The sequence below is a fragment of the Pyrgilauda ruficollis genome, unplaced genomic scaffold, assembly GCF_017590135.1.
Source record: "Pyrgilauda ruficollis isolate IOZ18807 unplaced genomic scaffold, ASM1759013v1 scaffold22, whole genome shotgun sequence".
In the NCBI taxonomy this organism is placed as follows: Eukaryota; Metazoa; Chordata; class Aves; order Passeriformes; family Passeridae; genus Pyrgilauda; species Pyrgilauda ruficollis.
In genome coordinates, this window is record NW_024521428.1 from 6,473,196 (window position 1) to 6,488,285 (window position 15,090).

The 15,090-nt window shown below is 39.4% G+C and overlaps 2 protein-coding genes across 6 annotated transcripts in view; one reads left to right on the plus strand and one right to left on the minus strand.

Annotated features, from left to right (window-relative positions):
- Positions 1-15,090, minus strand: part of CYFIP1 (cytoplasmic FMR1 interacting protein 1) — an 83,161-nt gene that overhangs the window by 8,658 nt on the left and 59,413 nt on the right. For all 5 annotated transcript variants that reach the window (XM_041468576.1, XM_041468573.1, XM_041468574.1 and 2 more), the window contains 2 exons: positions 8,597-8,740; positions 6,971-7,061 (listed from right to left, as the gene is read on the minus strand). In XM_041468576.1, coding sequence (XP_041324510.1) covers positions 6,971-7,061; positions 8,597-8,740 — 235 coding nt within the window. The remainder of the gene's footprint in view (positions 1-6,970; positions 7,062-8,596; positions 8,741-15,090) is intronic.
- LOC121354164 (fibronectin type III domain-containing protein 9-like) lies at positions 13,626-14,297 on the plus strand. Its single transcript, XM_041468581.1, has one exon. The coding sequence runs from the start codon at positions 13,626-13,628 to the stop codon at positions 14,295-14,297; it is 672 nt and encodes a 223-aa protein (XP_041324515.1).

Here is a 15,090-nt window from a genome sequence, read left to right on the forward strand (position 1 = left end):
ACCTTTAGAGAAACTGAAATATATTAAGCCATACAGACTAGAAGTAAGAGCGTAAGTTTAAGTTTTAAGTAAGTAGAAATATATCTTAAGTGCCTCAAAAAACCGTATTAGCTAGTAAAAAGCCCTAAATCCTAGTTTAAAGTTCAGTAGTGTTACCTTTCACAAAATTAACTTGGCTCTAGACATAATGAAAACACAGCAGAACACTGCTTGCATTTCTAGATAGAACAGACAGAATTATATGTATAGATTTTGTGTAAGAACTGACACTACTTTAGAATCAAGCTCAGGTGCAGGACTAATGTTTTAGAATCATGTTTTTACCTGATTGGATGACTTATGAATAAAATCCCCCTGTACTGGGGTGGAATAAAAGGAAGAAAAAAAAAGGTGTGGGAGCTGCTGCTGCTTGGGACATTGGGACTATTCCTGAAAGCTTTTAGCACAGACTTTAATACTGTCAACTCTTTGCCTTCGAGACTCATGTATTCATGCAATAAAAAAACTTTACAGCAACCAACAACTGCTCTTGTCTCTTTGAAGGCCCAAGACCCTCTCAAAACTTGACACAGAGGAACTTGAAAACATACAGTGAAGGAAAGAATTATGTAGGTAACCCACACACTTCTACAGAAAGCCTCATATAATTAAAATTAGTAACAAAAAACATCTGTAAAGTGCATGATGAGGGGATGCAGGCTGGCTCTGTTACATCTCAAAGAACTGTTTGTCAATAGAAAATTAACAGCAAATGAGTGTTCCCACATGAAATTCACTGCAGGTGAATTTCAGACCTAACTTTAGTACTTTGGTGACTTCAGAGAAAAACAGAACTGAAACACTGATGGAGAAAGGTCAGATCTAGCGAGTGCTTGCTGAGCTTAATTTATTCCAAGGTAACACATTTACAACTAGCTAAAAAGCAAACAATGCCAGCACATCACCAATTCCCACCTCCCCACAATGCAGGGACTGTGGAATGGAAAAACTGTCAGTGCTCACTGAACACGGCAGGATACCAGCCAGTCACAATCCGCAGGTGTGTGAGGAGCACTGAATACTTGTGTTTGTCATTTAAACACACCTGCCCGCCATGGCAATGGGATTCTGCAGTGCTGAATACTGGGACTCCCATTTTAAAGATCAGACTGAAAAGGTTAAAAACTTTTTCCCCAAAAACTTTTGATGCAAGGAAGAAAATGCAAAGTTAGGGAACTGAAATCAGCTTTATCACAAACCTCCAGTGTGTTTTAGTTACACACCCTAGTCTTTCTTTTGTGTTTGTTGATGAAAGGATTTCCACATCTAGAAAGAAAGGATGAACTGCAAGAAGCCAAATACTCTCCTCATTCCAAGACTTTCTGCAAACAAAAGTCTGATGTGTTATCCTTGACTTAAGTCTATGCCATAGAGGAAATCAAACTAAAACATCTACCAATGTTTCTGGTCTTACGATCTGTGCCACATACACAGAGATTGATGGTGAACCAACAGAAGGCCTGGAAGCCTCCCTGAAACACCATGAGGAACTATGGACTTCTCCAAAGGGTCACCGTGGAGAGAAAGCACTATCCAAGCAAACAGGATATTGGTGACATGCGTGGCCATGGACACGCTCTTCCCTTTAGCTTGTGTGGTGAGTGGGGAGCAGCTTGGTGAGATACAGAAGCTGAGCAGAACAGCAAGGAAGATTCTGCTGCTGCAACATGGAAACAACCACTGCTCATGAGAGGGATCAAAAAGAATAGGATTTTCAGACTCCATTCAATCCCCTACCCAACCTGTGGATTTTGTGGGGAGTTTCAGGAAAAAAGGCTGACATCTGGAAAGATGAGAAATATTTTTTCACAGGCAGTGAAATTCTGAGGATAACTCATGTCCCCTGAAGCAAATATAAAGGGGCAGAATGGCACAGAGAGAAACCACGAGCAGCACAGAGAACTGTGACCAGAAACAAAAGACTCATCCTGAAAGTGTGACTGAAACCAAAATGAGACATTTAAGTGCACCCAAAAGCAGCAGGACAGTAAAAGTCAAAGAGGCTTGAGGTTCATACCATAAAAATTGCTGTCTTTTACAGTCACCCCAGGTGACAGAGCTCCTCTCAAAGACCTTAACAAAGTTCCTTATTTCTTTACTCAAAGCCCCAATCTCCATATACAGATATATAAATATGCACACCCACATGCATTCATGAACAAATTGTGATATTATTTTGAAAATCTGACAGCCAGTACTTAGCATGCAGGTGTTCCAAATGCTGCCATCATTAGTGTACTTCTTCCCTTTAGATCAAGAGCTTGATTTACCAGCAAAACAGAAGAAAGTTTACAGAGCTACACAGGCTATTTCTGATGAAAGACCAATCTGCTCCCCAGTAAAGTCCTGTGGCAGAAATACATCCTCATGTTTTCATTAATGTCTGAGCAATGCCATTCCAAATTACACTTCTGTGCACATTATACAGAAGTGTATTTTTATGAAAGACTATGCATGCCTACTAAGGCCCTGGAAAAAGAACAAGTGTCTTAGGAAAATTAATTTCACTTAATTGCCTGCAACCTTCCTTCTTCCTCTAATTCTGTTTGTGGGTGGAATTCATAAGTTACTGAATTAGTTATATATACACAAAACTTTGCAAGGTAAATGAATCAAGGTTTTTTGCTCTTCCTCTCCAAGAAAGCAGTTTTAATTAAATCCCTCTATTCCTGCAGATGGGACAACATTAGGTGTCATAATAGTTGATTATATCAGTTTCTGATTTACACAGATCTCAACAGAAGCAAAGACTGTTGATACAGAATAGACCCAGTAAAGTACAGAAGATTAGTAAAGGATTAGGCTCCCTCTCTGCTTCCAAAATCCTATCTCAACAGCACTCAAACAGCAGATGCCAAGTTTCAGCTGTGCAGTCTGTACACTGATTAATTTAGGAAGTCAGACCAAATCAAAACATGCAACTCAAAGCTGGTTGGATTCCTTTACTGTGGTCACCTTTCATTTCTCAATTCACACCTACAGGCTGAAATCAAACATGTTCCAGAGCTCACAACAATTCTGGTACCTACAAGATTAGGACAAAAATGAGCTATTAATTCTAGAACTGAATTTTTGACTACAAACAAACTGGATCTTGATTATAATTCTTAGTCTGGTTGTGTTTTGGGTTATTTTCTGCAAAGAACTGACTTGATTATTATCAAATAAAATCTACTAATCTGCAATAGCAAAGCTGCTCCCAAGAAACTGGGTGCTATAATGACCTTTAGTTTATGTTCACTTTCATAGAGACCCTCAAATGCTGCATCCAAATACTTCTTTGCCTTACCAGAGACATCGTTAACTCTGCATATCAAGAGTGCTGCCATTCATTCCCTTCAATGGAAATATTCATCAGGTTTAAGCATATACATGTATCCAGAATTATGACCATGGAGCCTGTGCACTGTGTTTATTTTGCTAGAAAGAAATATTCCATTTTTCTGTATATCTAATGAATTCTTAATGCCCTCTTAAAATCATCAAGGCAATCTGGGCTTCCCATAAATTCTTTCAAATAATCTGTGATGCCTTCCCAAATCCTTCTCCACTGGACAGGTTTCAGGAAGATCTATGAATACATTTCCCTCATCCAATGCGGACTTAAGCCATTGTGCCCTCACTTGAATTATTCTCCTCCTTATCTGAGTTTGATCAAAAACCTGGGATAACATGTAGAATTACAAACCCTTCTGCTATGCCCCTGGAAGCCTCCAGCCACTGCTGCCCTTCCTCATGCTTCCCAGCCCAGGCTTGCTCCAGTTCCTATTAGACTCTGACCTGAAATATTCCAGAAAAAGAAGGGGTGGAAGACTCTTTTTTGCCAGACTGCTGTGCAGAAACAGCTCCTAAAGTGTTGCCAGCAGCACAATCAGCCCAGGGAGAGATGGGAACACAGCAGCCCATGGCACAGGGCTTTGGAGGAACTCCCCAAACTGCCATGCCAACTTGGGGGATTTCAAGAGGTCATGGCCTGGGATAACAAGTGCTTTGTCCTGCACCAGATGGGATAACAGGTGCTTTGTCCTGCACCAGCTTTGTGTGTTCTGTTTCTTTGGTTTGATTTTGTTATGTTTATTTTTAAAGAAGAAACATGGAAATGTTACACTTGGGAAAAAATATACAATTTGGCTCCTTTCTCATGAAGTTTGTATCTTGCTAAGGTCATTGATCTTTTAAAAAGTTTATTTTGGAGGGGTGACAATACCAGTGACAAAAGCCTCATCCCACAGCAGAGCTGACAAACTACTTTTTTTCATGGTATTCAATGACACTTCAGAGTGGCAGGATACCCATTCATTAAAAGCAGAAATGACATGTTCAAATACTCAAAAAATAGCAGAATAAAATGCTACCTCCAAGATGAAATTTCAAGCTTAAACTCTTACAAGGCAAATATTCCTTTAAGAGCTTTAGCAACTTTAAAAGGTCCCTTTAAAAATCCTTAAGCTTAATGTATTTTTAGACAAATATTTTTATGACTACAAGATGAACAAGTTCCCCACTGCTTTAGACTGTTCCTATGGAAACAAACCCATTGGCAAAGAGGAGTCCTGAGCAACTCTGATGCCACTGTCTGTACCCTGCTCCTTTTAGCAACAATAAATCACCATTTAGAAATCCTCAAGTCTAGAAGGCTGATTATGAAGGGGCCAAGGAATTGCAATCAGCAGAGCCCAAACAAAACCCTCCAATTGAAAAGTCCGAAGTGCACGAACGAGCTAAAGGCTTACTTACTGAGTGTGCTTAAATCACTTTGCATGTGGAGAATGGACTCAGGAAATTAATTCTGAATTAATAAACACATGTTACAGCAAGATAGATGAGAATCTACATACTTCATCTAAAGACTGGAATCACAGTTTTGGTCTGTATGTGTAGGTTGTGCCAGTTATAAAAATGTTATAAAATTATTTGTTATGAAAGAACAGAAGCAGCACACAGACATATCCCACAGCACTCGGGCTTACTACTACAACTAACAACTTCTGAGGAAGATTTTGGAGGCAGAGGAGGGAACAGACAACAGTTGGTGTGTGGCTTGCATCTTCTGTGACAAAACATATAAACAAGGTATGGAAAAGACTGCTGAAGCGGAGAATTTAGCACAGAAAGGAGAGGACAGTGACTCAAAGGAAGCATGCTCTGAGCCTGCCCTTCTACTGCCTGGCAGTTCCTCTCCTGATGAACGGCAAAATCTGCAGTACATCCTCATCACAGAGAACATTTTCCTCATCCTCATCACAGAGAAGATTTTCCTTTCTCAGCCAGTCTGTTCCAAGGGCAGACAGCTCCGTGATGGGGAGGTGTCAGAGAGCACAGAGCAGTTTTTCCCTGATGTGAGAGAGCGATGGAGGTATCCTGATCTTGGAAAGGAAAGGGAGAGGATGGCGAGACAGTGCTATAAAGGCTGTCTCTGCATTTCTTGGAAGAGACTCTCCAGGGGGTTATTATGTGTCCTCTGCTAGAAATAGTCCAGAACAGGAAAACCACATGTGTTAAGACAAAACCTGACAGGAGCAGGGGCAGTAAAGGAGCAGAGAATCAGGTGGGATTTTGAGATCCCCAACAAGTATGATATTCCATTGTAAAACCAAGAGTTGCTTTGATCTCTTGGTACAGCAGGCATCTAAACAAATGGCATTTCTTTTGGAAGAGTAAATATGAGGTCAAAGTAGTTTGTTACCACTGCACCAGTAAAGTTCTGCCTTTCCTATAGGATGGATTGTCTTTCAACCTTTACAGAAAGGTTTCTCCTAAAATCCCTGGGCATCTCCTGCCAAATATTTAGCCCTTACAGGTGAGGATTTCTGGCAAGCTTCCTAATGTCACCTGTAGCATCACAGATGCTGGTAATGCATTATCTATATTTGAGAATACCTACTGCTTTTGCGGTCAGACCTTAATGAATGGCTAAAAGCCTGAGAGAGATTATTTTTATACTCCTAACTATCATGATTCATCCATTTCTATGCTCCAGGGAGAAAAACAGGAAGGAAACACTTAGTAAGACCTCAATTTCATTTAACATTGGTAATGAACGTCAAGCAAGCTGTGGGAAGCAGAAAAAACCCAACCTCATTCCAGTTGGAGTGGCATTTAATAAAACGAAGTGACTCTGGAAAAATAAACTCAGGAGGTGGGTGGCACATGGAAGGACTAATTTGTGTTAATTAGAAGTTGTGAAGGAGGAATATTTTGAAGGGGAAAGCAGATTCAGAATTTCAGTGAACAATTTGATAAATACTAATTAGCCAATTATTTCTCCATAGTGGCAAGCAGCTTTCAATGCCATTTCTTCTTCTGCAACTGTCACACCTCCTGTTGAGAGGCTAAGATGCACCCCACACAAGCCTCAGACATAACTATTCTGGCAGGACCAGTTTACCTCCCAGCAGTACCCCTCCTTTTATCTTGCATTTGGTGAGGGCAAAGGAAAAGGGAATAGAGGCTATTCAGAGAACTGGGTTATCTAAATTAGATGTTTAAACAGAAAAAATGTGAGAGGCTAACTTGCTGAGGCAAAAGCTCAACACACTTATGAGAAAGACAAGAAACAGAAACTATTGTGGACATCCCAGCTCAAGATCAATTATGTCATAAGGCTGTCTCTATACAGATTGTCATCCTTTTGCCCTACATACAGAAGTCTTAAAACTTCATTAAGTACTTTCAGAAAGCATAGCATGCAATGATTCTTTTGATGGAAAAAAAATAAAAAAACAAAGCCAGGCTAAAATCTGATTATCAGGAGAAAAAGGAGATATGAAAGATTCAGAAGATAGTGGTTAGTATAATCTTATTAAGGCTGCTAAGAATCTGATTATCAGGAGAAAAAGGAGGGAAGGAAAGACAGATATGAAAGATTCAGAAGATAGTGGTTAGTATAATCTTATTAAGGCTGCTAAGGTAACATCAAACACAAACTAACCTGGAGAACCATACTCATGTCTTGGTAACCTACAGATCTTAGGCATCACTTCCATTAGGGTCTTGACATACTGAAGAATGGTCCCTTGTAACTAAGAGAAAACAGACGTATGTAAACATGTCAGTGCTGTTGAACTACAAAACTTTACAACAAACTGCATTCAAACTATACATGAACTGAATCAGGTGTAAAAATCTTGCATTTAATTCTGCCTGTCATCATATTTAGAAAGGCAACTTTTTAAAATTTAAAGAGTCCACATGGCATTAACCATCCTTGCTACAAGAAGAGGGACACAACAGCTAAGGCCAGGAAGGTAAAAAAGGAAAACGTTTTTCTCTTACAGACTCTTTACTGTCTCACTAACTTTTAGCTCTGGTTAAAAAGTTGCATTCAAATGCTTTCAAAACCATTCAAAAAGCATCTGAATGTGTTCAAAAGCAACATGAAAAAAGCTGTTATGATTAGGAATGGCTGCAACAGCCCAAACTGGTTCTTCTGGACATACCAGTTGAGATAGTTCCAGCCTCCAGACAGCCTGTCTTCCTATGACTAGACACCTCTCCCTTATCTGTCCCCCTACATCTGAGCATCTGCATCAGGCATTGGCAGGATACCCTCCCCAGGCCTTTTAAATTTCTTTATAAGTGTTCTTTATAAGTTTCTTTGTAAGGTGTTCAATGCCACCCTTAATGAATTGAGACAATTTATCACTAAGTTATAAAAAACCCCCTCCCATAAAACACAGCAAACTAATACTTGACACTCAAACCCTGAAAAATATGAGCGTTTTCTTCTCTCCCTGAAGATTAAATTACAGCATCTTTTCAAGCAGGATTCAGACTTTCTAGAACATCAGAAACGTACTTAGAACATTGTGGGAATTACTGTAAACAAACTGCCAAATGTGTCAAGTGCCTGAAGTACAATTATGAATACCACAGCTTTCCCTGGTACAGTTGGATTATTTTGGCAGCATGCTCCTACAAGAAACAGGGAGGAAAATATAATTTCTTTGGCTTAAATTAACTGTGATGCATTATGGCTGTATATATAGACTCTAATAGTATAGCAAGCAGCCAGCACCTCAACCTCCTCCCAGTTTCATAGAAGGCCCTTTCCAATACAGGATACCCAGGCTGTGGGGATAATGTCTTCAAAGCTGGCCTAAGCAGCACTGCTAATCAAGCACAGAGGTTAAACTCCTGCTGTTAAGGAGCCATCTATCAGTGATGCCATTAATGAGAGCCCTGAAATTAGGCAGAAAGCACACTACAGCTGTTCTCAAAAATATCAAGGAAGTGACTGTACTGTCTTTAAGTTGAAATAAACTAATTTAATATACTTTTCCAGAGCCTACCTAGGCCCTAACAGCTCAGGTCACCACAAATTGCATGACTCTCCAATGAAGAATCCAAAGTTTTCAAAACACTGCTGAGAGCACCAAGGCACTTCTTTCTATTGCTCATACAAGACATTGAGTACTGTCAAGCACAGCTTTTATCAAATTTCAATGGAAGTTATTTTAATCATTTTTATCCAGGATCTCAATTTCTTTGTTTTTCCTGAGATATTTGATCTAAGAATCCATTTGGACTAGCAGAAAAATAAAGACAATTAGCATACCAGGCTCTTGACAACTTTCAGCAACTCTTCCATCACCACAGCAATGCCCTGATATCCAAGAAGTCTACAGATGACTTTAAAGTGGGGGGGACCAACAAAATTCCTGTAGTTGCTGTAAATGCTGGAATATGCCAAATTCAATGCCTAAAACAAGAAAACAGATATGATTAATGAAAATTTTGTCTGCCTTTATCTCAATAATAATGTAATTTAAATATCATTTTAAAGCACATTAACACTGAAATAAAAACTTTGTATCTCACTGTCTCTGAAAGTTTTAAAGACACAGTTTATCTTCTGGCAGTTTCTCTTAAGGCAGGAACTTCAACAAAAATCTATCAGCAAGAAAAATTAATGAGCACGTTTTTTTCAAGCAGACATCTTCCGTTTATCATTTATAAAGCCACAAATACTTTCTCTTTTGTACTTTTCTATTTACACAAGCATAAAAGGGTAAAAGTAGCCAATGCCATGTCCAGATCCTTGAATTTTAAGCACAGCTTCTATTGCTCCATCTTCCATTTTATGTGCAAAACATCTTGAAAGAAATTAATTTAATTTTCTGTTCATAATAGGTGTTTTAAGTCTCTGAGTACTCAACTACAAAAAAAAAAAAGCCTTCTGCAACTAATTAATAAGGATCTTTCTTTTTCAAAACCCCTTGCTGTACACAAGATCAAAGCAAATCTAAGTTTGGGATCCAACGTCATAGAAATTCTTCAAGACATGTATAAATAGGACCAGGTGCTTTGCCATAGTCATGTTTACTTCCATGAAAGTGAACACAGCTGTACAGACTGATGTGATGTGAGGATTTAGGAACTGGTTGCTGAAGCTGCAGATTAGCGAGGGTTGGCTAACTTAGCATCCTCCATTTCTGCAAGTGGGTTGTTCTCCTAATACCCTGAAATTTAATTTTAGCAGGAATCTTGGCCACCTTTCTTACAGACGGGACTGTTGTGTTTCCTTCAGTTTTTGAAGTTTCATTCTGTCTAATGGAAAACAGCATACTGTTAAACTTTCAACTTCACACACAGCTGTAACAGAAGATTTTCCAGGAAGAACATTCCCTTCGATGCAGATCCTGCCCTAACTACCCATGCAAGTCAACACCAGATATTGTGAACACACGGCATTAAGCTAGTTGGAATTCAATTTAAAAAATGCTACCAAGATCTTGAAGGATTTTATTCTCATAAAAGGACTTAAAAATCATCTTTTGACGCAATCAGAATAGAATATGCATATTTTTATTTATGTTGTATGTCTCTATATAAACATCAGCTTCCAACTGAGGTCTTAGAAACTTAAAAATTCTAAATGCAAACTAAAATAGACACTTGTATAACTATTAGAACCCTAGTACAAAGCACAGTCCTGCTGTTACGTCAGAGCTGGCTAAAAGGCCAAATTCCAAATGTGTCCCACCAGGGGACAGCCTAAAGCTGTATCCCTCCAGTACAACCTGTGCATTTCCATAGCTCTCCACATACAAAAATGACGTCTGGGCCAAAGACAGCACAGAGAACTGGTAAAACCTTAAGAACATATGAGCAGCTGAATGTCCTGATAAATTAATGATTTATACAACTGCCGCTAAAATATGAGATTTCATTTTTTGGTTTTGATGTTTCCAATTATGTAGGGCTCCACAACAGACATGTCAAAACTATGTATTTCAGCTACAGCACTAGGAGAATTTTCTTTGACTGGGTTAAAGCATTTTACTGCCATGAGGTTAAGGGGAGGGAACCTCTCTTCACACAGCAGGAATTTGTCATAGAAAAGCAAGCCCCAAAAATATGATTTTGGTATTTAAAATAGTTGCCGATACATAACAATAAGAAGCCAGCCAATCTAAAAATATATCTCCCATATAAACCTCATGGGGAAGTACCTAAAATTTACAATCCACTTGTAAATGTTGGATTAGTGGATCTTTCTAAACTGTAACAAGGAATTTAGAAAAAAACATTACACACCAACACCACTTCCCCCCCACAGTGAGACAAAAGCATAAAATCCTTAGGGAAGAAGCCACTAAGTAGAGGGGGGTGGAGGTGGAAAGGGAGGGAAGGGAAGTTGCTGCTCATTATTTTTAAGCTATACTTGCTCCCTCCCCTACTTAAATTTAAAAAAAAAAAAAAAAAAAGGAAAGAGTTGTTAGTTGCTGATGTCATCAAAGTGCTAACATTAATCACTCACAGCATCACTGGTCCACACACAAGAGTATATAACAGGGATGCTCAGGCAGCATACTGCCAAGGGGAGGCAAGCAAGAGAGGGGGGAAAAGACATTATTTTCTTCTCCTGTGTGGTCTTTGAAAAGCAAGGCAACAGTATCTTTAGACAAGATGTGCTCTTGCAGGAATTTAAGTGGAAGAGACAAAGAAACCTTGCTACCAGCAGCATCAGAGAAAAAAACTGAAATCACCAAGCAATGAGAATTCAGTCCAGAGAAGCTGAGGAGAAGAAAAAGCAAATTGGCAAACAGAGATCAGTCAGGAAATTATTCATGTAGAAAGGGATACAAAAAATGTGGTGTTTGTAACATTTTCACAGCAGCATTGCCATAAAGAAATTCTGTTCTGGAATTTCCATCAGGGAGCGACGGTAAGTACTGACTTTATGATCCATAAAACATCAGTTGGCTTCTCCAAACATTTACATGTCAGCAATTGTGTGTTTTCTAATAACTGATGGCTTGCAGCAATAGAAATGTATTATTGTTATTTAATTACAGTTCATTCTACTTACAAAATGCTATGAGGATTAAACTGTTGAAGCTATTGTTCCTAGGCTGTGTTAAAAAGTGTTCTATAAAAAATACTTTATAATTTTAAGTAACAGTTAAAGAGAAGGTAACTGAGCAAGTAAAAACTCTGATCTCACTAATGCACTCTATTTAAATATCTGCAGTAGCTGGGTAGATGCCAAAATGTGTCTGTTTGGTAAGTTTATCTGATTGCAAATTCACTTCCTTTATATCGTTGCTGTATTAAAAAGGGTGCCTTTACCACAGAATTAGAAAAGCAGCATCTACCCAGATCAGTCATATCCATGGTTTTACATTGTCATGAAAATAAACATATATATTTTTCTTCCCACTTCCCAGTAAGTATAATTGAAAAGCCTTGAGCAACAATTTTCATACATAAACAGGCACAGAATTCTTACTGTTAATGTAATGTCACTACTAAATCCCATTTTAAAAAATCCAAAAAAATATACATTTTCTCAGTCTCCTATCTAGTATAAAATACAAGTATTACAGAATAATTTTAGAATATGTTATGAGCAAATCTCACAAGCTTTCTTCCTTAGGAGAATTTTTAATAATTAATTGTTATTTAGCCAGGAAATGTAACATTTTAAACTTGATCTTAAAAAAATATATTAGATTTAATTTTCACAACAAAGTCATAAACAATGAAATACAATGTTACTGTCATGGGCATTTATAGTCATAAAAAAGTGAGAAACTTTCAAAGTGGAAAAAAAACTTCCACGAGTGCCACTGGAAACTGACAATCAAACTAAGGGATCAGAATAAATTGCTGAGGTAAGCTCTTTTTCAAAAGTTACCATCACCACAGTAAAAGCATAAAACCAAAGCCAAACAAATGAAAATACCCACTGGCTGTTATTATATATTCTTTAACAGATGTGTTTAGAGAAATTGCAGAAAAGAGAAGCTTTCCTTTCACTATTTAGAGTGGCTACACATACTGAGAATCTCAAAATACTGGCAGATTTTCTAATTTGAATTGAGGACGAGGAGGAGTATAAATTCAGGGCACAGAGACTATGGGATTACATAAAATGACTTAAAACAGCAAAGAGCATTAGTAATTTTTAAAAATCCCCACTATTTATCCAAAAGGTAGGCTATAGTGTATTTCACTAGGCTTGACAAAGCTTTTCCAAGAGGCTGACTAGCATCAAGGCTCAAGTTTGTGATACTGATACCACCGATGTACAGTGTTCACAGCCACTGCCGCAGTGTAGCTGCAGTGGCTACAGATGTGCAACTTAACAGCAAAACACAGAGAGTCTCACAGAGTCACTGAACAGTCTGGCTTGGAAGGGACCTTAAAGATCACCTAGTTCCAACACCCCTGGCCACAGGCAGGAATACCTTCCACAGCTTCTCTGGGCAACCCATTCCAGTGCCTCACTGCCCTCACAGCAAAGAATTTCTTTGTAATATCCAATTTAAATACACCCTCTTTAAGCTTAAAGTCATTCCTCCTCGTCCTATCAATATTTGCCTGTATAAAAAGCCCTCTTCAGCTGTATTGCTGTATCTAGATACCAGAAGGTGCTGTAAGATCTCCCTGGAGCCTTCTCTTCTCCAGGCTGAACAGCCCCAATTCTCTTAGCCTGTCTTCATAGGGAAGGTGTTCCTATGTGAACTTGTGAATAAGAAACTAACATAAGATATTAGAGACAAAAGAATATGTGGTCACATTTCCACGTACTCTTTTGTTCTTCAACTAATTGTGACCAGCAAAAATAAAGACTTGTGGATGGTAGAGACACTTATTCCTCAATATCCACTCCTGCCAACCCTTGTTGCCGCTTAGCATAAAGTGCAAGATACACAGACTAGAGAAAAAAACATCTGCTCCATTTTTTACAATCACCTAGGAAAAAAAAAAAAGTGAAAGGAAGTGATTGTAAATTGTAAATTCTGCAAAAATTCACCATCTCTCAAGATACAACAGGTCACTTGTACAGGCAGCAGTTCTGATTGAATTTCTCTAAGTTTATCTTTACACTTTCACTTGGAAGAGAAATACACATTTTAAAACACCCCAGACTTTATGAATTTTCATTCTCATTTTTACACTTCAGTGCCAAAGATGAGAGCATACTTTCCTAACAAACTCCATTCCTACATTACAGAGCACTACTATTAAGATTCAAACAACATCCTCAGTGCTGCAGCTTCTCCAAAGAACATCTTCCCTTTCCACAGGGAGATCAGCATCAAGAGAGAAAAAAAAAACTCCCAAATAACATCCTGATGGGAATAACCATTCAAAACATCACAGGAAACACAGCAATGGTAATTTGGCCAAAAATGGCCAGTTGTGTCGACAGCTTTTACAGCATCATGTACCACCCTAACTGGAACAGCATGCTGTCCAGCTACTCCAGAAAGAGCTTTCAGAGGGAAGAGAGGGTGCCCACCACTCGCTCCTCCTTTGTTGTTGAAAACCTGACCCCCCTCACAACATACATCATGTGTGTGACCTGCCAGTCCGCAAATCCCTCCAGCGACCAGTGCAGAGTGTTCAACACACTGGAACGAGACCCAGCATCGGCGAGCAACACCAAGAAAGAGCTGGCACTGGGCATCTGGCTCACCAGCAGCGTGCTGCTGCTCATCATCGCCGCAGTCCTGCTCTACGGCTGCCTGCACCTGCTGTGCCGCAGGAGACACGAGCGCTTGCAAGAGCGCAACAGGACCTCCAAACAAGAGCGTGAGGAGCCATGGACCAAAAGCGTGGCACACACCTCAGAGGAGTTCAGCAGGCAGAGCCAGCAGACACAGGACACTGAGGAAAAGCATTCACACAGCATCCAGCTGGCCACAATCATAGAGAATCCCTCAGTGTGCAACGAGCCCATCATGCCATCTTCTAAAAGTCAGGAGCGAGTCCCAGTAACAGGACAGTGCTCTGCTATAAATTAGAAATGTTTTGTCCAGAAGGTTTTTGCCACCTGAGGTACCCCAGCTACTTCAAACACATCAGATGCACTGTTGGTGCTCACAACAGGGAGCTCTGACTGCTCACTGCAGCACTCCTGGCTGTATCTCTAGTTTCACAACTCTTTCAAACAGCCTGTATGCAAATCTTCACATGCCCAAGAAGTGAGCACTTCACCCACCCTCCATTATTTAAACATTAAGCATGTAGCAAGTAATCGGTCTACACTTTAAGAAGATCTTTTTGTTGCTTTTCTTTAGCCTAAAACAGCAAACAAATATAAAAAGTAACCAAAAGTGACCAAAATACTTTTTGTTAACTAGCATGAATAAACCTGAGTAGGAGTTTTCAGACGGCAACCCAGACTGCTACGCTATTGGCAACTGGAACATACACACAGAGTGCAGTGGTTTGCCAGAGTTATACCCTGGTAATCCCAGCTGCTTCCCAAAACACACACTACAAGCAGTACTATACTCAGACAACACACTTCACTGCCCATGGTGTTGTCCATCCCTCCCATCTGCACAGAGGTTAGACTCAGAACATAAGATAAAATCACCAGGATTTTAATTGTTTCTTCTCATCTGTCTTATTTTCCCTCAGTCTAAATACATGCAAGATAGAGACTTAGTAAGGACACGTCTAATTAAGGAAATATCCTGGGTTATTGCACTTTGCATTCTTCTGTTCCCACCACAAGCTACCTTCTGCTCCATGGGCCAGACTCCCTGCAGAGGAAATGGAATTCAGAGATGCAGCTCCTGGCCCTTCCTT

Excerpts from the sequence above, each read along its gene's own strand:
- LOC121354164 (XM_041468581.1), top strand. The coding sequence starts at position 13,626 with ATGGGAATAACCATTCAAAACATCACAGGAAACACAGCAATGGTAATT.